This window comes from Caretta caretta, chromosome 3 (assembly GCF_965140235.1).
Source record: "Caretta caretta isolate rCarCar2 chromosome 3, rCarCar1.hap1, whole genome shotgun sequence".
Lineage (NCBI taxonomy): Eukaryota > Metazoa > Chordata > Testudines > Cheloniidae > Caretta > Caretta caretta.
The window spans coordinates 103,385,878-103,411,866 of NC_134208.1; the positions used below are offsets into that span (position 1 = coordinate 103,385,878).

General features: G+C 41.1%; 1 protein-coding gene across 2 annotated transcripts in view; it reads right to left on the reverse strand.

Moving 5' to 3' along the window:
* Positions 1 to 25,989, reverse strand: part of SGK1 (serum/glucocorticoid regulated kinase 1) — a 192,701-nt gene that overhangs the window by 77,329 nt on the left and 89,383 nt on the right. For both annotated transcript variants that reach the window (XM_075126756.1, XM_048844506.2), the window contains exon 2: positions 19,992 to 20,207. In XM_075126756.1, coding sequence (XP_074982857.1) covers positions 19,992 to 20,207 — 216 coding nt within the window. The remainder of the gene's footprint in view (positions 1 to 19,991; positions 20,208 to 25,989) is intronic.

Below are 25,989 nucleotides of genomic sequence, written 5' to 3' on the forward strand. Positions count from 1 at the left end.
TATTGATAACAATTCTATTTTCATCAGCCTCCACCAGAATTTTGTTGCCAAAATATGAAAAATTTAAAGTGTAACCAACAAGAGTGATATATTTGGTATATTTGACTTTTATCATTTTTCTGTGCAAGTTCATTTGAAAGCGTTGTGATTGTCCTGTTTCACCCACATTGTTGTTACTGGGGCATTTTATACTTTGGATGTGATGAATCATATGTTGTGATAAGCATGCGTAGGACCCATAGATCTTCAAAGGTATGTTGTGGGGGGTATTGATTACCACAGCAATGGAGATAGGACTGCAGATTTTGCATCTATTGTTCTGGCAGAGTCTGATGCCCCTTTAAGTCGGTGGGTCCTGGTATGTGCAGGGCTTGCTTCTGATGATGAGCTTGGTGAAGTATGTGTGTGGGGGGGGAGGGGGGTGGCAAAGGGGGTTCTTTGAAGGCCAGAACAGGGAGTTTGGGAAAGATTTTTTCAGGCTATAGTTCCCATTAAATAAGGGTTGTAATTGTTTGATGATACCCAATATGGGTCCAATGTGGCATGGTAGGTGACAACTTGGGGCGTGCAGTCAATAAGTTTCCTTTTCCTGTATTGAAGCAGCTTCTCCTGGGTCATTTGTGTGGTCTTTTCCATGAAGAGATCTACTTCTCTGGTGGTGTGTCCTTGTTTAGTAAAGGCAGTTTTAAGTGTTTAGGTGTGTATCCTGGACTTTTTCTTTGAAGCAAATTCTGTGGTATCTGAGTGCCTGGCTGTAGAAAACAGATTTTTTGGTGTGTCAGGGATGGTTGCTGGATCTGTGAAGGTAAATGTGGTAATTGGTGTGTTTCTCATATTTAGTCATTTGTAGAGTTTCATTGTTTTAGCTAATCATAGTATCCAGGAAGTTGATGCTGGTGAGGGAGTGGTCTAGAGAGATTCGATGGATGGGTGGTTGTTGTTGAAGTAGTGGTGGAAATCTCTGAGGGAGCTTAGGTTTTCTGTCTAGAGGATGAAAATATCATTGATGTATCTCAGGTATATCATTGGTTTCCGATGAAGTGAGCTGTAGCTGAGGAAAGCTTATGCTCAAATAAATTGGTTAGTCTCTAAGGTGCCACAAGTACTCCTTTTCTTTTTGCGAATACAGATTAACACGGCTGTTACTCTGAAACGTGTCATTGGTTTACTGGTGCATTTTTCCATAAATTCTTCCTTGAGGTGGACCATGAAGAGGCTGGCATATTGGAGAGTTATGCTAGTACCCGTGGCTATTCCCATGCTTTGGACAAAATATTTGTTGTTAAATTCTATGTTGATGTGGGTGAGTTTGGTGGTGTGTTTTGGGTGGATTTCCAAGTGTTGTGTGTTATCTTGTATGTATGTATATCTATCTATATTATATTACCCTGCTAAAGAAGTGTAAAGTAGCTTTAGTGTAAATGAGAAGCAGTTCCCTAATGTAGACACACTGCCCTGATGCATGCACAGTTTTGCAGTAAGAGACTATGGTAATATCTACACTTGCTGTTTTCTTCACATTTCTTCTGAGGCATCTTCAATGGCCAGCGTACTAGTTTAGATTGGCCAGCACTATTTTTACCAATAAGTCATCTAGATTTTCTCTCAAAAACACCGGTAAGTAATTTACAGTAGCACTCCCAGTGTTGTTAGAATAGGTGCTAAGGGTGCTCCCAAACATTGCAAGTGTAGATAAGGCCCAAGATGACAACCAGGGGCCAAATCTGGAACAATGTTGATTGTCTTCTGACCAGGGTTATGACATAATTCCAATGTATAGTTTAAGGTACTGTCTAAAATAAAAGTAGGAAACATATTGTAAATGTATCAGGAGGCAACTGAGTCCCCCCTTTCAGTTGCATCTGTAGGGGAGATGGGCCCCTACAAGCCACAGATTGTGGAAGAAAAGTTAAATGGGCTACACAGCTTTTACTCCAGTATTCATGCATGTCAGGAAGATATGGATATTTATGAATATTCATACACAAATAAAAGACCTCCAACAGCTGTAGAGTGCTGAACACTTCTCTGGATGGAGGTCGGAAATTGAACATCTGTTAGTGCTGTGGATATGCTGAATGTGTGATGTGTCAACAATCATACAACCTCTGATAAGAGCTCTGCTTAATGAGCTAATATTTCATGTGGCCCTCAGGAACTGATGTGCTGACAGAAACCCAGGTCTTCTACGGTTACCATGTAGATCAAGCAGGCATGCAGCTTCTGGTTTGAAATTCTCATTCAGTGTATTGGATATCACAGTATTAGCAGAGATACAAGTGTTCCTACCATAAACAAGGTTGCACTGATCAAACTGCTAGGCTTTTTGAAAATATAAAATGTGCAGTTGCCGTAGCTTTCAAGAAAAAAATCTAACCAAAGGTATTTTATTTTAGCTCTATGACATTGTTCTCGACAGTGGCCCATTCAACAGTTTCATTGTTTCATGCATTTCCCTTTGGTGTTCTGGAAAGAAAGACAGTTTTGTCCTTTCCATCTGTAGCCACTTCCTTACTAGCTATCCTTTATTATGCAGTAGAAGGACTGCCTTGTATTTTCATATGCATTTGACTTGATGCACAGATCTATTTTCTTTTAGTAGATATATCCTTGGGTTTTGAGGAAAGGGGGAGTGTTTTAAGCAGAAATGTCTGTATTTGCTCTAAAGAAGTTTTTAATACTTCTCTCTTTTCACCTGGAAGGGTCGGACTTTCTCTTTCTCTTATGTTGCATAAGAAAAATAGGTCTAGTCGTTGGTGATCCCATCGAGGTCAAGGACGATTTCTTTCACAGGTTTTGTTTTTTATGGGTCCTTTGGTGACTGAGGAGTCTGATCCTTGAGCCACAGGCTTGTTGGCAGACATTGCAGGTGGTGTTGGAAGTCCGGGTTGGGCCCCGATTACTGCATGACAGTTGTCTTTCCTTTCTTTTCTGGTGTTTTTCTGGAATCAAGGCAAGGCAATTTTCCGCAAAAGAAAAATAAACCTGCATTTGTGTCACTTTTGCCTTTTAATAGCTAAATATTTCCTAATTAAGAAAACACAGATTCATTCTCAATTCCTTGAATTGGGCATTTCTAAATTAGGCATGGGACTATGGCCTAGAGCCTCAAAGGTACTTAGGCATATAGGTGCTGGAATTAGGGGTGTAGGGGGTACTGCAGCATCCCCTGGCTTGAAGTGGTTTCCATCATATACAGGGTTTACAGCTTGGTTGAATGACTCTCAGCACTGCCACGATACAAATTGTTCCAGCACCCCTGCTTGGGCATGTAACTCCCATTGATTTCAACAGGTTTTGGATCAGGTCTGATTAGTCTTTAACAGGTATGAATGACCCTTCCTGAAAGCTTATTATCACTGAAGAAAGTATAGGAGTACTTGTGGCACCTTAGAGACTAACCAATTTAGTCTCTAAGGTGCCACAAGTACTCCTTTTCTTTTTGCGAATACAGACTAACACGGCTGCTACTCTGAAACTTGAAGAAAGTATGAGGCTGTTTCCTGCCTGCCCCCACATGCCCTGCCTTAATTGCCCAAATTCCTATATAATGATTTCCTCCCCATCAATCCTTTCCATGCTAACAGGGCTCCAAAATATATTTTGGAAATTAGAGAACGTTGCCCAATATAATTATTTTGTGGGCTTTTCTCCCCTGCCAGAATCTAAGAAGTATTAATTCCTTCCTTAAATTCCTTCATTTTGTTCCAAAACAAGTAAATTTGTTCTCATAGAAACTTTCCCATAAAAACTGAAGACTGATGCAGTGTTGCTGCCTTTGAAATAATAATCTTTCAATTAGTATAACTGGACATAAAGCAGACTTAGCCCTGGTCTACACTAGGACTTTAGGTCAAATTTAGCAGCGTTAAATCGATGTAAACCTGCACCTGTCCACACGATGAAGCCCTTTATTTCGACTTAAAGGGCTCTTAAAATCGATTTCCTTACTCCACCCCTGACAAGTGGATTAGCAATTAAATCGGCCTTGCCGGGTCAAGTTTGGGGTACTGTGGACACAATTCGACGGTATTGGCCTCCGGGAGCTATCCCAGAGTGCTCCATTGTGACTGCTCTGGACAGCACTCTCAACTCAGATGCACGATTGTTTGCCGTTGCTCTGATGCAGGAAGGGGCGACTGACGACACGGCTTACAGGGTTGGCTTACAGGGAGCTAAAATCAACAAAGGGGGTGGCTTTACATCAAGGAGTATTTCAGGCAGGACTTCACGGAGGGTTCCAATAAGAAATGGTGCACCTAAGTTATTGTTCTTATTGGAACAAGGAGGTTAGTCTGGCCTCTGATTGATAACGTGGCTAGATTTACCTCGCTGCACCGTCTCTGTGAGTGACTGCAGTGTGACCTAGAGGAATGAGTCCCCTAGACGGGGGGCGGGGGTTTGCAAATGAGTACAAAACAAATCTGGTCTATTTCTTGTTTTGATACACTCCATCTATCTTTTACATCTTTGGCTGGCAGCAGACGGTGCAGAAGCCACATCTCATGGCTGCTCGGCAGAAGATGGTACAATAGGATTGCTAGCCATCCTCATCTCTTGCCTGCCCGGCAGAAGATGATGCAATAGGACTGCTAGCAATCCGTATCTCCTGCCTGCTCACCATAAGATGGTTCAATAGGACTGACTGCAGGACTAAAGAGAATGACCTGATCAAGTCACTCCAAATTTAGTCCCTGCGCCCATGTCTGCCCAGGCGCTCCTGATCGACCTCACACAGGCGACCAGGAGCACCTCGGACATGACGATGATGGCTACCAGTCCTATTGCACCCTCTGCTGCCACAAGGCAATGGGTTGCTGCTGCTGTGTAGCAATGCAGTACCGCGTCTGCCAGCACCCAGGAGACATACGGTGACAGTGAGCTGAGCGGGCTCCATGCTTGCCGTGGTATGGCATCTGCACAGGTAACTCAGGAAAAAAGGTGCGAAACGATTGTCTGCCCTTGCTTTCATGGAGGGAGGGAGGGAGGGAACGGGGGCCTGACGATATGTACCCAGAACCACCCACGACAATGTTTTAGCCCCATCAGGCATTGGGATCTCAACCCAGAATTCCAATGGGCAGCGGAGACTGCGGGAACTGTGGGATAGCCACCCACAGTGCAACACTCCGGAAGTCAACTCTAGCCTCGGTACTGTGGAAGCACTCCGCCGAGTTAATGCACTTAATGCACTTAGAGCATTTTCTGTGGGGACACACACACTCGAATATATAAAACCGACTTCTAAAAAACCGACTACTATAAATTCGACCTAATTTCATTGTGTAGACATACCCTTATTTCCAAGTGTCTCTTAAATCCTAAGAGTGTATTATAGTAACTTGTTAGATCACTTAAACATACTGTGCTGACTATCCAGAGGAATGGAATGTTTGACAAAATGGAATAAATATAATTGGATACAGAACAAGTACATTGTAGGAGGCACCAAAGACTTCTGGGGTCTGGGAATTGTGTTAAATTACCTAAAATGAGCAGCATGCATCATATTAGTTAATACTCTAATAGGATTTACAGAATACATTACATTGCCCATGACGCCTTAACCAATTATGACCTGCCTCGCAAAGGACAAAACTCTAAATGAAAGGTTACCAGGAAGTTCTAAGTCTCAGTAGATAAGCAACTACAGTAGATTATAAAGTGCAAAGGAATTCAATAACTATCACAACATAGTCCAAGAAGTGGAATGGATATTACAATGAGGACAAAGTTATTTATTATATTAACTATACCTATCACAATGTTGGGAATGCCACATAATCAGCTTCTGGGGTCTGACAATCTGGTAATTACAGAGAATCTGGTGAATGATATAAAACACACACAAAATCTCTTTGAGTTGTAGGTTTACTTCTTGATTGAGAAATGACAAGTTGACACTTGAAGGATTTATACTAATTGATCAAAAAATTTATACTAATTGATCAAAAAATGTTAGTGTAAGAGGCCATCTATATGGGCATCTGAACAATGTCTGACATGTTGGTCCCCTGACTGTTACAACATGGTTTAGCAAAAAGAATGAGGAGGACTTGTGGCACCTTAGAGACTAACAAATTTATCTGAGCATAAGCTTTCGTGGGCTAAAACCCACTTCATTGGATGTATACAGTGGAAAATACAGTAGGAAGATAGATATATACACAGAGAACATGAAAAAAAATGGGTGTTGCCATACCTGCTATAATGAGAGTGATCAGTTAAGGTGAGCTATTATCGACAGGAGGAAAAAACAAAACAAAAACCTTTTGTAGTAATCATCAGGATGGCCCATTTCCAACAGTTGACAAGAAAGTGTGAGTAACAGTGGGAAAAAAATTAGCATAGGGAAATAGTTTTACTTAGTGTAATGACCCATCCACTCCCAGTCTTTATTCAAGCCTAATTTAATGGTGTCCAGTTTGCAAATTAATTCTAATTCAGCAGTTTCTCGTTGGAGTCTGTTTTTGAAGTTTTTTTGTTGTAGTATTGCCACTTTTAGGTCTGTGATCGAGTGACCAGAGAGATTGAAGTGTTCTCCAACTGGTTTTTGAATGTTATAATTCTTGACGTCTGATTTGTATCCATTTATTCTTTTACGTAGAGACTGTCCAGTTTGACCAATGTACATGGCAGAGGGGCATTGCTGGCGCATGATATCATACATCACATTGGTAGATGTGCAGGTGAATAAGCCTCTGATAGTGTGGCTGATGTGATTAGGCCCTATGATGGTGTCCCCTGAATAGATATGTGGACAGAGTTGGCAACGGGCTTTGTTGCAAGGATAGGTTCCTGCGTTAGTGTTTTTGTTGTGTGGTGTGTGGTTGCTGGTGAGTATTTGCTTCAGGTTGGGGGATTCTCTGTAAGCAAGGACTGGTCTGTCTCCCAAAATCTATGAGAGTGAGGGATCATCCTTCAGGATAGATTGTAGATCCTTGATGATGCCCTGGAGAGGTTTTAGTTGGGGGGGCTGAAGGTGACGGCTAGTGGTGTTCTGTTACTTTCTTTGTTGGGCCTGTCCTGTAGTAGGTGACTTCTGGGTACTCTTCCAGCTCTATCAATCTGTTTCTTCACTTCAGCAGGTGAGCACTGTAGTTGTAAGAACGCTTGATAGAGATCTTGTAGGTATTTGTCTCTGTCTGAGGGGTTGGAGGAAATACGGTTGTATCTTAGAGCTTGGCTGTAGACAATGGATCTTGTGGTGTGGTCTGGATGAAAGCTGGAGGCATGTAAGTAAGTATAGCAGTCAGTAGGTTTCTGGTATAGGGTGGTGTTTATGACAGGTTTCAGAGAAGCAGCCATGTTAGTCTGTATTCGCAAAAAGAAAAGGAGTACTTGTGGCACCTTACAGACTAACAAATTTATTTGAGCATAAGCTTTCGTGAGCTACAGCTCACTTCATGTGTACTCTACTCGCACTGTAGTGTCCAGGAAGTGGATCTCTTGTGTGGACCAGTCCAGGCTGAGTTTGATGGTGGGATGGATATTGTTGAAATCATGGTGGAATTCCTCAAGGGCTTCTTTTCCATTGGTCCAGATGATGAAGATGTCATCAATGTAGTGCAAGTGGAGTAGGGGCGTTAGGGGACGAGAGCCGAAGAAGCATTGTTCTAAGTCAGCCATAAAAATGTTGGCATACTGTGGGGCCATGTGGGAACCCATAGCAGTGCCGCTGACTTGAAGGTATACATTGTCCCCAAATGTGAAATAGTTCTGGGTGAGGACAAAGCCACAAAGTTCCTCCAACAGGTTTGCTGTGACATTATCGGGGACACTGTTCCTGACGGCTTGTAGTACATCTTCTGGAGCTGTGGATGGCATTGGGTTCTGCACGGCTGAGGTTATGGGGCAAGTGATGCTGCTTTTCCACAATTTCAGCCCGTGCACGCAGAACACAATGCCATCCACAGCCTCAGAAACAACTCTAACATCATAATCAAAAACGCTGACAAAGGAGGTGCTGTTGTCATCATGAATAGGTCGGAATATGAACGAGAGGCTGCTAGGCAGCTCTCTAACACCACATTTTACAAGCCATTACCCTCTGATCCCACTGAGGGTTACCAAAAGAAACTACACTATCTGCTCAAGGAACTCCCTGAAAAAGCACAAGAACAAATCTGCACAGATACACCTCTAGAACCCTGACCAGGGGTATTCTATCTGCTACCCAAGATCCATAAACCTGGAAATCCTGGACACCCCATCATCTTAGGCATTGGCACCCTAACAGCAGGACTGTCTGGCTACGTAGACTCCCTTCTCAGGCCCTATGCTACCAACACTCCTAGCTATCTTCGAGACACCACTGACTTCCTGAGGAAACTACAATCCATTGGTGATCTTCCAGAAAACACCATGCTGGCCACTGTGGATGTAGAAGCCCTCTACACCAACATTCCACACAAAGATGGACTACAAGATGTCAGGAACAGTATCCCCGATAATGTCACGGCAAACCTGGTGGCTGAACTTTGTGACTTTGTCCTCACCATAACTTTGTCCTCACCCGGTCCACACAAGAGATCCACTTCCTGGACACTACAGTGCTAATAAGTGATGGTCACATAAACACCACACTATACTGGAAACCTACTGACCGCTATACTTACTTACATGCCTCTAGCTTTCATCCAGACCACACCACACGATCCATTGTCTACAGACAAGCTCTAAGATACAACCGTATTTCCTCCAACCCCTCTGACAGAGACAAATACCTACAAGATCTCTATCAAGCGTTCCTATAACTACAGTACCCACCTGCTGAAGTGAAGAAACAGATTGACAGAGCCAGAGGAGTACCCAGAAGTCACCTACTACAGGACAGGCCCAACAAAGAAAGTAACAGAACGCCACTAGCCGTCACCTTCAGCCCCCAACTAAAACCTCTCCAGGGCATTATCAAGGATCTACAACCTATCCTGAAGGATGACCCATCACTCTTACAGCTCTTGGGAGACAGGCCAGTCCTTGCTTACAGACAGCCCCCCAACCTGAAGCAAATACTCACCAGCAACCACACACCACACAACACAAACACTAACCCAGGAACCTATCCTTGCAACAAAGCCCGTTGCCAACTGTGTCTATTCAGGGGACACCATCATAGGGCCTAATCACATCAGCCACATTATCAGAGGCTTGTTCACCTGCACATGCACCAATGTGATATATGCCATCATGTGCCAGCAATGCGCCTCTGCCATGTACATTGGCCAAACCGGACAGTCTCTATGCAAAAGAATAAATGGACACAAATCAGATGTCAAGAATTATAACATTCAAAAACCAGTGGGAGAACACTTCAATCTCCCTGGTCACTCGATTACGGACCTAAGAGTGGCAATACTACAACAAAAAAACTTCAAAAACAGACTCCAACGAGAAACTGCTGAATTAGAATTAATTTGCAAACTGGACACCATTAAATTAGGCTTGAATAAAGACTGGGAGTGGATGGGTCAATACACTAAGTAAAACTATTTCTCCATGCTTATTTTCTCCTTACTCACACCTTCTTGTCAACTGTTAGAAATGGGCTATCCTGATTATCACTACAAAAGGTTTTTGGGGTTTTTTTTCTCCTGCTGATAATAGCTCATCTTAACTGATCACTCTCATTATAAAGGGTATGGCAACACCCATTTTTTCATGTTCTCTGTGTGTGTATATATATCTTCCTAATGTATTTTCTACTGCATACATCCAATGAAGTGGGTTTTAGCTCACGAAAGCTCATGCTCAAATAAATTTGTTAGTCTCTAAGGTGCCTCAAGTATTCCTCGTTGTTTTTGCAGATACAGAGTAACACAGCTACCACTCTGAAACCTGTAAACATGGTTTAGCTTTCCCTTTGTAGAGGAGACTGAAATGTATAACCAATACTAAAGTGTGTTACAGACCTGATATTTAATTGCCTGTTTAAGGTTCTTACACATGCATGAATGAGAGCGGTTTTTTATGTTGTACCACTGTCATTCCTTTATAGGAAGGAGTATTAATTATCTGGCTGTTTATTTTTAACGAAGTATCACATGACATAACATGGGTGAGGTAATATCTTTTATCGGACCAACTTCTGTTGGCAAGAGAGACCACCTTTCGAGCATCACAGAGCTTTTCTTCAGGTCAGACAGAGCTGAAGCCAGACCTGAAGAAGAGCTCTGTGTGGCTCAAAAGCGTGTCTCTCTCACCAACAGAAGATGATCCAGTAAAAGATATTACCTCACCCATCTTGTCTCTCTAATGTCTCGCGACCAACACAGCTACACCTACACTGCATACATGACACAACAAACTCATTCATCTACAAAGAACTAACCAAAAAAAAAAAAAAAAAGCAGCACTACTCCAGGCAGCAATGGAGAGACAGGCAAAAAAATGATTAGGCATAAACTCCAATGCAGGAGGAGAAAAGCCCCAGTGGTCTTCATCCAACTGAATGCTTCAGGGAATAAGGCCAATGCATGTAGGAAGCTGGAAGAAATTTTTTCTCCCCGTGTACAGAATTAAACAAAGTGCTTTATGGTTTTAATTTTTTGTTCACCCTCCTCGTAAGCATCAGGTACTGAACATTATCAGAGGCAGAACACGGAGTAGATGGGTCATTGGTCTGGTCTGTTATAGCAAATCATGTGCTTCTGTAGGGAAGGAGGCAGAACCACAAGGGTCATGTTTAGATCAAGATCCAAACACTGCTGCAGTTTGGGGGAGACCATATTGACCTTACAGAAATCGCAACAAACCCACAAACTCTGGATTAGAACGTGCCAAAGTTCATGGCTATTCAGATCCGGGGGCTTTCTTTAATCTCATCCCTAGTTCCTATGACCCAGTCCTGGTTTGCCTCTGACCAATCAAAGACACATATCAAAGACCCATCACAAGATGTAATAACAAGAAAAATAAACTAACATGAAATTAGTGAAATTTAAATAACTCAGTCTAAGAACAAAGGTTGATGAATCCTGGAGTTCTGTATAGACCAAACCTGCCCCAGGCCCCTGACTCAATCTCTGAAGTTAAAGTACTTTGCATATGAATTTAAACACCTGCTCAGCATATTGAATACAATTCATTCAGGCATTTAGGCATCTCCCATTCGCAAACAGTCTATCTTACAGCCATTAAAGTGCCATTTTTACAGTCAGGTGGAATTGAGATTCAAATACTTTGGTTTAAATTTGAATATGCACATGGTAGTATTATCATGTAATTAATGTACACAGCGAATTGCTTTTAAAATATGATTTTCAATAGGACATCTCTGCAAAATGGCCATCTCATAGAATACCTAAAGGAAAACCGTGCCCATTTTTCTTAATCTAACAGCCTGATAGATCATGCATGGGCCTAGAAGCACTTATCACCACACCTAAACTGTGTAGGTCACATGCATACATATATTCCACTTGGCATTTCTGAACCTACTCTTGGTGGCACTCGAGGAGAAGGATGTAGTGTCAAAGCTAGTTATCACGGCTCAAGAAACAGGGCCAATGTTTTCAAAGTTGGATATTCAGGCTCCTAAATCAGCTGCCTGATTTTTAGAGGAACTGAGCATCTGTAGTGCCTGGTAAAGTCAACGAGGTGCTCAGCATCTTTGAAAATCCGCAAGGATCCTTATTTAGGATCCTGAATATGGATTTAGGAGTCTGACTTTAGGGACCTAACTTTACATATTTGAGCTTGAGTTTTAAACACCTGTGCATGCTGAAACCATCTGTTCGTATCCAGGTGAAGTCATGACTTTTGGCTCAGCCCCTCATCCCTCCAAGTTGGATAAACTGAGTTTGACACAATTAACAGTATGGTACTCTTTCAGCTAAGGACTTAAAAACTAGGGTCCTTGTCTGTACTTCATGACCATTAAAAAATCCCAAGGCATGTTTCAGAACACCAGAAATTTGACCTAGTACTCCTGGTCAAAGTTTGCCCTCCCCATTGTGCTGTGTGCCCGCTGGTTGCTACTATGCCAGCTGGTGCTGTATGAACATCATTTGTGAAGTAATTTGCTATTTTACAGATAAAAAGGTGATCTACAAATATCCAATATTATTATCTTGCTAAAAAGTGACATCATTTTTGATACAGGCAGTGTGGAAGCCCTATGTAAGTTACTGTAAATGGGTTTTCAACTTCCTGTAATACACTAAGAAGAACATGCTAGTGCCTGGCAAATAGTTTGTTTAAAATATTAAACATTTGAATTATTTTTATGAGTGTTAAACTAGCATTCAAGGAGGAGGAAAACTTGCCTCTTGAAATTGGGCTAATGTAGTTCATTTACTAAATTTATATCACTTATAAAGGTTCCAGGTTGATTTACAAATGCTTGGTGCTTCATCATTATTTATAAAGCAGGCGACTGGCATAGCACATCACAGATTTGAGTCCTGGAACTGAATGATAAGCTCTCTTTAGTGTAGACATTTGCTTTGTCATTTAGAACTGAATGCCCCCCTCCACAGCCAATTGTTTGCTATTCAGTTTATGCTGAATGCTGACATTATACATAATTTTAGACTGTGCATTTGCAAATTGTTCTTTGCCATTTCCATTTCAAAACTCTTTTGTGCTAAACGTGTCTGACACGTCTAAATAAATATTATCCATAATAACCCTATATCAATCCATTATAAATCCATGAAAGTACACACTGTATTTAGATTTAATCCTTGAAACAAAGCCTTATCCCAGCTCACTTGCATGTTGCTTTCACAGCTGACTTTCACAGCTGCTGAGATTTCAGCAAATTGCTTTTGCTCTTTCTAAAGCTATAGGATCTTCAATAAAACCACATTTTAATCAATGTTGTTCCTGTGTGCTCACACACATGCACATTCACAGGTACATAACACGTATGAGCAGGCATAGATACACGTGCACCCAGACACGTGCATTGGGGCATAGAGATGCACTCAGATGTACTTAGTCACAAATTCCATCAAAAACCTATTAGCAAGACATTTATATCAATAGCTAAAAAGCTTTAGTCCAGTCAACTAGAAACCAACTATTTAGGAAATAGCTGTGAGCTATGTCTGGAAAACTGAGTTTTCCATTTGCAGACTTAAGCCATGGCTTGCACTTACGATAATCCAGATAATGTAAATTCTTTGCAGCCAGGTTTATTGAATAAAAAGAAAAAAATAAAGTACTCTTATTGAACAGTCTAATTGCTTGTCCAAAAGCATATTGAACACTTTACTCTTCTAAGTCTACTTTTAGATTTTATGCAACACTGTAATATATTTCTGGAGCACATTATTATATCTGATTTTACTTGTTGATGATAAAAGGTAAAATAAAGGCCACAGAATATGAGGAACATAAGGATTACCATGCTCAGATGTGCAATACCAGACCAAATTGTCCAGTATCCTCTCTCCAGCATCGACTGGTTACATCAGAGGAAAATGTGAAACCATCATAATGGGGAATTATTAAATTACATATTTATGGGAAGATTTTTTGCCCCTAACCTCAGGCAGCTCGGCATAGATCCTCAAAGGTATTGAGAATCTGGGCCTTAGTGGTTAGATTATGTCTTGAATTATGAGTGTTGATATCCCTTAGACATTTTCTGGCTAGTGTAACTGTTGATTATCATTTTTTTAGCCACATAAAAATGTCTAATTTTTACCCCCATCCAACTAAATTCCTAGAGTCAATAATATTTGTGGGTCTGAGTTCTACAAGTTAATTATATGTTGTATAAAAAATATTTCCTGTATTGGTATTAAATTTGTTCCTTTTAACTTTATTGGCTGTTCCCTTGTTCACGTATTATGAAAAGGGGCAATGGAAATGCTCAATTGATCATCTAGATATATTTCACTCTTATGGGTCAGAGCTCTCTTTTCCAAACTAAGTAGTCCCAATATTTTCAATTTCCCCTCCTATAGCAGCCCTACGTCTGATCTACACTACAAAATTAGGTCCACATAAGCAACCTTGTGTTGACTTAGTTGTGCATGTGTCCATATTTAAATTTGTCTCCCACCAATGAAAGCGCCCTGTTTTGGCGATGCAGTAACACCACCTTCCCAAGTGGTGTTGAGCCATGGTCAATGTATTGATGCAGCATGAGTGTAGACACTGCATTATCTATATGAACCCTAACAGTCCTCCGGCAGCTGTCCCACTATACCCGACACTAACCGCTCTGGTGACAATTGTGAACTCCACTGCCTAGGGCTAACAGAGACCAGTGAAGAACAGTTTGTTTATGTACCCAGGGATGTCCCTTGAATCTTCCTGAGAAATCTCAATAAACTTTCAAGGAGGTGCTATGCAATCCTCTTCTGAAGGTTTCTAGGGATGGCAGCCCTAATTTCTTCTTCTGTGGCAGGACACTTTCCCATGCCAGTCAGTAATACATTGCAGTAAACAGGGTAGCAGCATATGGGTGACTTCAGGACAGCAGTAGTAGATGAGCTCTTGGTGCCTTTGTCACCCTCAGGTATGAAAAATCAGCTAAAATCACCACCGCCTGTGGAAAATGGTGGCAATATTCAGTGCCATTGCTCTATACCCATAGTTTCATGCAACCAAGCCATTCCTTCCTCATTTCCCTCACTCCTGGTGGGCCATGCTCACCATGGTGGGTGCTGTGAGTTGCTCCGTGCACAAGCACTCGGAAGCAGAAGTGTCAATAAGCACATCTTGTTTAAAACCTTAACAGAGCAGGAGAAAGTTCTTCTGAATTTTAACTTTCACTTTCCATTGTGACTACACTGACATTGGTACCTCTGTGGGTTTTATCTACAACTGCTGTTGTTGCGGTCTTGAGGGATTCCCCCGCCACACCTGCGGAAAGCGTTGGCCAGATAAGGGGGAGAAAGAAGAGGACTCGGGATGATGTGTTCAGTGAGATCCTGCAAGCAAGTGCTGCATTGGACTGTGAACAGAGGACCTGGAGGGTGAATATTTCAGACTGTATGGAGAAGGAAAGACAAGACAGGAGAAAGGCCCAGGAGTCCAAGCAGAAAAAGGAGAGGGAGATGTACGAAGTCATGATGGGGCAAGCAAACACAGATGCTGCAGACTCTGGTGGACCTTCAGGTTAAACAATCAACCCCGGGCCTCCATTGCAGTCCACAGAGAACTCAGTTACAGCACTGCCCCACACCCGCCCCTCAACATTCCATATGGCATCAGGAGGACACCTCCCTTCCGCTACCACTCCACCCTGGGTGACAGTAAGGACAACCTCCACCCAGAAGGCAGCAACTTTTACTCCTTTGCATCACAGATGTTATACAGGACACAGCAACAAGCTACAACAATTTTTTCACTGAGATCCAATCTTGTGAGTAAATAATACCAGCATGCCTTCAATCTATCAAAAGCATATTCAACTGTCATTCTGCACCTGCTGAGCTGGTAGCTGAATCTTTCCTTGATGTCTCAGGGTAGTTGATGTATGACTTCCTGAGCCAGGCGAGCAATGGCTAAGCTGGGTTGCCCAGGATCATTACTGGCATTTCAACATCGCCATTGTTAAGCCACCACTAGGGAAAGAAAGTCCCTGCTTGTAGCTTTCTGAACAGTTCAGTGTTCTTAAAGATGTGAGCATCATGCACCTTCCCTGACCAGCCATTACAGTGATGTTGGTGAAGCATCCCCAGAGATCCAACAATGCTTGCAGAACCATAGAAAAAGTAGCTCAAAGATGTACTCAGTGGCAAGGTGGTCAGGTGGCAAAATAGGGATATGAGTGCCTATAGTCCAACTGCAGTTTGGGAACCCCATTGCAGGACATCCACTATGTCTATGCATTGCCAAGATTCAGAGTTCTCCGTATCAGAAGATGATTAATAGCCATGCACACTTGCATGACAACAGCCCCCACAGTGGATTTTTCAACTAGAATGTTCTGGCATAAATTACGTGTGCCTGTCATTACCCATGGTTTGACTAATGTTTACCTGAGCTGACCCAAGAGTGGTGCATCCTCACTTGGGAGATTTAAAACACACCCAAATTTTGCCACATTACCCGTAGCCATGTACCAGAATGTTAAACTGGTTTTAAAACTTGTTTGGTCAGCTCTTTCAAAAGTGGCTTATTTACAGTAACAGTTATTATATAATGCTGCAGACTCATTCTGAAAGCAAAATTATTAGTAAGCTGCACTTGATTACATGATAAGCTTTACATTGATTAAAGTACGTAAAAGCATATGGAAAACTCAGTTCTGTTAGAATAGATAAATGTGCCTACACAACCATTCTGGTTCGGTAACAAGAAAAACATGCACCTGTTAAAGTCTTATGTAATTTAGCTTGTTTGTCCCATGATAGTTCCTTGAGAATGATCTAGTCCACTCTGGAGTGTTCTCAAAGGATGACAAACCATTCTTGTGTTATTCAAATTATGGAGGCAATTTAGTGGTGTTAACAACAGTAGTCACATATGAGGTTCAAATGGCATGTGCCTTAGTAGAAAACCCAGGGGAATATTTAATCACTGAAATCTCAGTATTTTAAACATCCTGAGTCTCGATACTATCTCATATATGTTACTTAGCCTATAAATTATGTGGAGATAGGAACCTTATTTTCATACCTGTCTGTAAAACACCCATCACGCAGTTAGCACTATACAAACAATACACAATATTGGTCTTTTTTTTAATCTATTTTTGTGTTTCGAATGGAAACAAAATACAGAACTATGTTCTGTAGTGCCATGTTGTTTACTCAGGTGTGCTTTTTAATAGCGACTTCTTGAACCTGATCAGAGTAGTTAGAGATACGGTAAAGGTATTGTCTTGAATAAGCCTTTATGGGTAGTAATTTTTCACAGCTGATCACTTTATTAACAAATTTGCCGTAGAGTAAAAGTACAGGGTGAATGGAATTCTTACTGTGTGTTTTATTGTGAATAGCATAATAACACTACAATCATGGTTGGGGCATCTGCTAATAATACCGGGACAGAGAGAAAGAAGAGGAAACAAATTAGAAGTTATTTGTAGCTGGCACATGACAAGCATCAATTTATACTGTTTGTAGAGTTAATAGAGACCAAGTTCTGCCCTTACTTAAACAAAGAGTAATACCATCTAAGTCTATTGGTTTAAAATCAGTGGAGTTATTCCATATTAATGCAGTGGTAAACCTGAACAGAATCTGACCCAGCAGCTTTATTTAAGCCTGAAAAGGAGTAGGTCAGATTCAGACATGGAGCTGCATGCAGCCTTTGTTACTAAAAACTTACAGTGTGCTTTTGCTATAAGAAAAAGAGGCAGTGACCTTAGATTTAATCACATCAGACTCTGTGTGCAGTAAATTAGTTAAAAGACTCTTTAGGATAGCTTTATCCAAGGATTCTCTTACTGAACTACATGGTTTCCAAAGCAACATGTAAAATGTCCTTTTGCTGCTGACTCCCACTGCTGACTAAGCACCTTTTAGTGGTCTAGAGAGACAGAGAGGGCTGAGGAAATCCTCATTCAGCCAAATCTGTCCCATATGCATGTGCAAACCTAATGAAAATCAGTTGTGAGGCCCTTTCATGTAACTGCACAGGAATGCATATGATTCACTGCAGACATAATGATTTGCAGAATCCTGTCTTCATGCTTTAATTTTTTAAAGTTTCAGCCTGCACGAAATTCATTTTCAGCTAATGAAGGCAAATGAAGGAATATTTAATTTTTCAGCTTGTACATGTTTCATTGTAACAGCCTTTGCTGGCCTTCTGTGGTATAGTATGCTTCATTATAGCTGTTATTTTAATTTTTCTCTCTCCCCTTATCTGCATAAAGATGCAGTGCATCTGTGACGAAGAATGTTTCTGCTGTGAGCTTTTGTGATGGTGCCTGGGTATATGCTAATCAGGGACATCCTTGTCACATTTGCTCAGCTTCCTAGTTGGAACTATGCTTATTTGTTTAGCTGTGGTCTCTGCTTTCAGATTCCTGCGGGTTCTGGGTAGTTTTTGAGTTCTGTCTGTGCAAACATTTTCATCAAAAACAATTGCTTCTGAATATGACTTTGTTTCCTGGTGTCTGGATTTTCCACAAACAAATGACTTGGAACTGAAGGAGGGTCTAAATTATAGAAACTAATTTTTAATGTACTTTTCTTCACTAGAAAATAATGTTTTAAAGAAGGGTTGCATCTTTGACTGCCTAAGGTCATCTCACTAAATCTCAGACCTACTTATTTCCTTCCCTCCTAAGCAACTAAGTACATATCTTGACAACAATCTGCACAAAATTCTACTCTCTATTACACTGGCCCAACCCCATTGCACTGACATAATTGAGAGAAAATTTGGCCCTACACGACTACTCATTTTATCCTTATAAGAGTACATTGTATCATACACCACATGCATTTTGACAGATAAAGTCAATTGGCAGATTGTACAGGTGTGGAAAAATTCAGCCCTTCTTTGATAAAGCAGCAATTTCACACAATGAGCCAAATTCTGTGCCGATTTAGACTCAGCCAGTGCAATGTTACAGTAGTCAGTGAAGTTGCATGGAGTGTAAACTACTGCACAATTTGGCACAGTGAATCAGTACATCAAATTATGGAAAAACATCCTAAGCAAAATTCTTATTACTTATTGAATCCTGACAGCGTGTTTAGCGCAATACAGTCTATAGAGAAAATCACAGTCCCTGCTCCAGGCTGCTCAGGAGAGAAAGGATGGTCTCAAAATTAAGTCATCAGAGTGAGAATGAGGAAACCAATATTCCACTGTTCTGTTCCTACCGCCACCAGTCTTTCCATATGAACTTAGGCAGGTTGCTTTATCTCTCCTTGCCTCATTTGCTGTAAAATAGGGAAATAGTACTTACCTAGCTTCCATGGACATTGTGAGACTAAATCAATTCACTTTGAGTTCCTCAGATGGAAGATGCTATACAAGTTTAAAGAATTATTACAATCCATGTTAGACTATATCACACAAATGTGAAATACAGCGAATTGACAGAATGTAACCTGTTGCAGCACAGATACAGGATAAAAAATTTGTCAAGTTCTCTGGGTTCTGTTCCCAGCTCGTCCAAAGATGCTCTGGATGATCTTGGTCAAGTCACTTAACCTTGCTGTTCCCTCTGTAAACAGGGATAATTATACTTATTTATACCGATATCTATGGATGAAAAGTCCATATAAATATTATTTGCCTTTATTAAATAACCAGGAGAGTTATGCAATGTATGAGATCATTTCCAACAAGCACCCCCATCTTAATAATAATAAATAAACAAACACATTTCTGGAATTCTCTCTGGTCATTTCTTGTTATTATTATTCTTCAGTGTTATATTATGGGGATATTTTTAAAAATAGCCATTACAACATATAAGATCTTTAAGCACAAAAAGGAAAAGCTACTGTCTAAAATGTGTCCCTATGAATCACCACTAAATCCTGACCTTGTAAGTTTGGATAGTCAGGAATTTGATTAAATCCCTCCACAAAATTCCTGCGTTTCAGGTGCTCAAATACACTTGTTCTCCTTAGATTTTCCTTAACATTTTCACAATGATAAATTATTATTTATGATTATTACTGCAATGTCTCAGAGCATGAGGACCCCAAAAGATAGTCCCTGCCCCAAAGAACTTGCAATCTATGACATCATTCCCAGTAGTTTACTCCTTTCAGTAACGAAAAAATACAGAGCCTGAGTCAAAATCCATTGAAATCTGAATGGGAATCTTTCCATTGACATCAGTGGTCTTTGGATCAAGCTCACAGTGACTCCTGAGTTTTGCACACACCAAATAATAATATCAGTTTGGGCTTGGTATATCAGTCCCACACCATCTACAATTGTAAGCACAATAATTGTAAGTACTCCAAATGTATTCTAAACTGGAAATTAAGATAAAAGGCTAAGATGCCACAAACCCTTCTTCCATAAATACTCTCTTGGCTTTCCCCATCAGAAATCCATCCTGCATATGCTGGATCATTATTTAGTCCTTAGTGAAGAAGTGGATAGCTTACTTTGCAACTTCTGTGGCTTTCCCAGGAACACGACTCTGCCTCCTGAGGAACAATTCCTTGTTGAAAAGAGTGGTCACCCAAGCATGTCTGGCATAGTGAAGACTCAAGTTCTGGCTCCCCTTGAGGTATGTGCATCACAGTGGACCCTGTGTATTTGAGGTTGGTATTCTGGTGCTTTTCCATGCTGACCATTGGGCTCTTAATCCATCTCCGTACCTGCAAACACAAAAGAATTTATGAGCTCCCTTCAACTTCTTTAACCTTGTAATTTCTCAGGGGTATCCTGATGTGGCTATATAGTTATCAGCCATGGACAAGAATCTGATACCATGTAGGATGTCTGGATTTTCTCTCTCTCTCTCTCTCCTTCTATTATCTTGACTGATTCTTCTCTTTCCTCTCCTTATGACTCTCCATTACATTTGGGAGTCACTCTTTGTGCTGGCCTTTTAAACTCTGTCCCTGCCTCCCTCTGAACCATCCTCTCCTGCCTTCCTCCATTTGTCTTTAGCTCACTGTGTAGCACTTTGCAATACTGTGCATTGAGGACCCCATATAAAAGTAAATGATATTGTATTCTCAAGGTTCGATGTTTCTCATGTACACGCTATATTTACTCTACTTTGTTTCTGTTATTGCCTCCCACTTGACATGTGAATTATATTTGCAGTGTGTAATGGAATTCTTAACGTGGATTGATAAATTAGTTCTCCTTGTTGCAGAAATCAGGGATTTTTCTGGACTCCTTCCTAAATCGTTTTATATAACGAAACAAAAAAGAGTCAGCCACATGATCCATGTTCCTTTTGTTGCTTGATCAGCTTAAAATACAATTAAGAGAAATGTAAAAACCCCACTGTTCCCTTTTTATTCTGCTTTTGAAAGCTTGAAGGAAATTAACATAGGAAGGTGGAAGTTTATACCAGAATTATTTGATCAATAAGAGGTTGAAAAGCTGAGACTGTCAGAGCCGACTAGGAGATTCAACTACCTAGCTTCCATTGAAATTAATGGGAACTTTGTGACTGAATCCTTATTTGGCTTGGAAAATCTCGACCCAGATGTCTGCAAAGGGATGGCTCAAGAGCTGTAGCATGAGACTGTGCTGACTCACAACCCATTAATTGTAATCAGGTTCCACAGGCTGGAGGCCAGAATGGAACTTGGCCTCAACATAGAGATGGTTTGTAAGTAGAAGACCAGTCAAGTGCTGTAAATTAGAAAATAACACTTACATTAGTCAGGACCACCAGGCCTGTTGCTGCATTAGCAGTGAGAGTCTAAATCTCAGCAACTGGTGAATGGGTCACTTACAATAAACAAACATTATGAAACGCAGCTAGCCAGAACATCCTCTGGTAACTGGTAGGTGAGCAGTGAGCCCACAATTGCTCATGCTGTGCTAGTCTTCAGAAAATCATATGAACAACTCTCTTTCCTCTCTATGGAAACCAGACAAATACGATGTCATTCTTGGGGCACATGTGACACTTGTCATTGTGCTATTTACATTTGTTTCAGAGACACTAATATACGCAGAATGTTGTAATCTATACTTCCGATACTTTGGTATTTCATTCAGACCTCAGTTACCCTCTTGTCCTTTACAATCCCTTGAATTTTGGTATATGGCACACACAGTGTCTGCATGCCTTGGCAAAAAGGTATTAAAGTTTAAAAAAAGAGGTTAGAGTTGTGTGGAATCATTTTTCCATGATATTAAAGCCAAATGTGGTTTTGATTCAACTTTTTCTGTTTTTACAATTCTTAAATTCCTTAATAGGTTGAAAGACTGTTCTTCACCATTCTCCTTATTCATAGCTTTTCGGCTTCATGTTGCTCAGCTGGGGTTGTTGGTTTTTTGTTTCTTTTAAGAAATATATTTTGAAATTAATCTTTTGACGCTGGCAGATTTTCAACACATTTATTTTGCCAAACATAGTTGAATCTATGATTGTTACGCAAATCACTAAATATATTACTCTCCAAGTAAATTCATGGTTGTCTCGACCTAATTCCAGAACTTGACAAGAACAATTTTTTTCCAGGACAAAAAGTCATGCTTTATTTTCCAACTTAGTTTTATTATGGGAGGCAAGTATAATGTATTGAATTTCCTCTTGATGTGGTATATGTCACTTTATTTGACTTTTTCTTTTACTCTTCCAATCCTGCTTGGTGGTCAGTTAAATGTTTCTAGTGACACTCACCTGCAGTAGTTCTGTCTTTTTCCATTACACCTTTCAGCCTCTGTGTCATAAGTAGCTATGAACAAATCAGTGTACATGAAAGAAGAACCTTCCTAAAACTTCTCCCCAAACATGAAACAAATCTGAAGCAGAGATGGACCTGCTCCAGATCCAAACTTCAGAATTCAAGGGTTACGTTCCAGTGCTTTGGTTCAGTAAAATATAAAGAAATGGGCCAGCCAAGAAATTCAAATCTAGTTTGTATTTGAACTTACTGTAGGTTTGACTAGTATTCAATTTTGGGATTTTGGTCCGCATTCAAAATGGGCTGATTCACGATGGCTCAGCAAGCCTGTTTGTTTCTGGGCTTCATTTTGTGCTTCAGAATCTATGCTTTCATTTAAAAAGAAAACTCTCCAGCACATGTGTTTCTAAAAAAAGTGTTCAAAATATGAACATCCCCAATGCAGCAACGTCTGCCTGAGCCAGCAAGCAGCCTGGGACAACGGTTCCGAGAGCTATTCATGGCAATGAGATGCTCGCTCAGTAGCCCAGCCTTGGTAATTTAAATATCAGCTGTCAATGTTGTTACCTATTTCAATGGCTGGTTAAAGAGTGTAAGAAAGACAGGGGACACTTGCATTGTGAAGTGCTGCACAATCTGCTGTTAGTAGCACCTCATGATGGCCTCCTGAATAGGTGATTCTTGAATTATGGATGGAGCTTGGGAGAGTTTCACTACTCATTTTATTCCAGGCTGACTCCTGGTTTTGGTTCAGACTCATGTCCCATACTGAACCTAGTTTTTACTGTTTAAAAAAGTTACATTAGCTTTGTTTTATTAAATATCTAAATACAATTGTAAGTGCTCTTGGTAGTTACAGCCAGGACTGAAAATGGAAATACAGAAACATGACGCCAAAGACTGTGCTTATAGGAATTCTTGCCTGGTTAAGACAACCAGGAAGTAAGGGAAATCTAAGAGAACTTGAGTGCATGAAATGTCCACAGGTTTCAGAGTGGTAGCCGAGTTAGTCTGTATCAGCAGAAAGAACGAGGAGTACTTGTGGCACCTCAGAGCAGGGGTGGGCAAACTTTTTGGCCCGAGGGCCACATCGCAGGTGCGAAACAGTATGGAGGGCTGGGTAGGGAAGGTTGTGCCTCCCCGAACAGCCTGGGCCCCGCCCCCTATCCACTTCCTCCCACTTCCCGCCCCCTGACTGCCTCCCTCAGAATCTGCAACCCATCCAACCCCCTCTGCTCCCCGTCCCCTGACTGCCCCGACCCCTATCCACACCCCCGCCTCCTGACAGCCCCCTGAGACCCCTGAACCATCCATCCCTCCCCCACTCCATGTCCCCTGAGCACTCCCTTCCAGAACCCCCATCCCTAACTACCCCTCAGACCCCCATCCCCTATCCAACCTCCCCTGCTCCCTGTCCTCCCTGACCCCCCGGGACCTCCGCCCCATCCAACAGCCCCCTGTGACCTCCTGCCCTCCCCCCTTCCCCTTACCATGCTGCTTAGAACAGCAGGACAGGCTTATTTGAAAGCCTGGGAGGTGGGCAAGTGCAAGCTATGCTGCCCGCATGGCAGTGCAACTATGGGGAAGGGGAGACAGTGGGGGAGGGACTGGGGACTAGCCTCCCCAGCTGGAAGCTCAGGGGCTGAGCAGGACGCTCCCGCGGGCCAGATCTGGCCCGCAGGCCATAGTTTGCCCACCCCCGCCTTAGAGACTAACACATTTATTTGAGCATAAGCTTTCGTGGGCTAAAGCCCACTTCATCAGATGCATGCAGTGGAAAATACAGTAGGAAGAATAGATAGATAGATAGATAGATAGATAGATAGATAGATAGAACATGAAAAAATGGGGGTTGCCATACCAACTCTTAACGAGACCAATCGATTAAGGTGGGATATTATCAGCAGGACAAAAAAAAACTTTTGTAGTGATAATCAGGATGGCCCATTTTCAACAGTTGACAAGAGTAACAGAAGGGGGAAAATTAGCTTGGGGAAATAGTTTTTAGTTAGTGTAATGACTCATCCACACCACTAGCCGTCACCTTCAGCCCCCATGCTAATTTCCCCATGCTAATTTTCCCCCTACTGTTACTCTCACCTTCTTGTCAACTGTTGGAAATGGGCCATCCTGATTATCACTACAAAAGTTTTTTTTTCTCCTGCTGATAATAGCCCACCTTAATCGATTGGTCTCATTAAGAGTCGGTATAGGAACCCCCATTTTTTCAGGTTCTCTGTATATAGATATATCTTCCTATTGTATTTTCCACTGCATGCATCTGATGAAGTGGGCTTTAGCTCAACTAAATTTGTTAGTCTCTAAGGTGCCACAAGTACTCCTCGTTTTTTCTGCTGAAATTTCCACAGCATTCACATTTTGGTTTGAATGAATTTGCATTTTTTTTCATCAAAACCAATTCATATAGATTGGCAGACCTTAAGATTGGAAAAGGTCCCAGTTTTCCCAAATTGGATTAGACAAAGTCCAGATGGTTTGCCATTTTGGTTGAACTAGATTAAGCTTTTCCCCACTGCTCAGTTGGAGCCCTATTTAAGTCAACTAATTCAGGGACAAATTTGGCCTAAGGTTCCTGGAAGCTGATCTGAAGATTGAAGCTGTTCTTTTCATGGGATCTCAAAAAGACATGTAGATGTAGGAATTTTTATTGATTTGTGAGTGGCAGGATGTCAGGGTTAGAAAAAGAAATATACCCTTAGGGCTTGTCTACACATGAAAGTTAACCCAGAATGAAGTAGGGTATGAATTTAAATATAAAATTAACTATTCCCAATTAACTCCATGTGTGGACTCTTTTATTCCAGAATACAGGTGCCTTATTTTGGATTAATTTAAACCAAGTGAGTTAAACTGATTCAGAGTAAGGCACACTTAATCAGGATTAAGAACATCCAAAAATGAAGTTAATCAGGGATAGATATTTTGGAATAGCTCCCCATGTAGACAAGCCCTTAGTCTATTTTTTAGATATCACAAACAATTCAGCATAACATGCACAGAGAAGTACAACTACTATTCCTGGTACACAGGGTGGAAAATAAAACAATTTAATATTTGATTTATGACATTTATAGCTGTCCAACGGCATTTAAAATCTTGACTTCAAACTGGCAACATGTTTTTAACATCAGCTGTTGACTTCTAAAGAAAAAGTACTTCCCTGGGTTTAGCAGTGAAGAGCCTGGCTTGTAGGAGTGAATCTCAGGTTTCCATAGAATTTTGTAAACTATATATTACCATTTTTCAGACTGACACAGTTAAGTTTATTGAAATGTTATGTATATATATTAGTCACATTAATTCTAAGTCAACACATAGGCCTTTGACCACCTATAATCCTAATGCATTTCAAAGGGTGACTATATAGTTACTAGGCTAATTTCCACTAAGAGTGTACCCCATATCTATTGTGCTTGGCTTGGGCTCTATAAAACCTTGCCACATTCCATTCAAAGTGCAAGGCACACTTTGACCGTGCATCCCCTAATAAAAACACCTAGAACAGCACAAATAAACAAACTATAAAAAGAAAGTCCACAACCAATTATCTGCCTTCGCAGAGGAAGACACAAAAAAAGATTGAATCAAAAGTAACTGATGCTAGCTAAATTGCCAAGTGCAGTACTAGAAGGCAGTCATATACCATGGTGCTGGGTACATTGTTACTTACATTGTAAACTCTTTGGGGGCAGAGATTGTCTTTTTGTTCTGTGTTTGAACAGCGCTCAGCACAATGGGGTCCTGGTCTGTGACTAGGATGCCT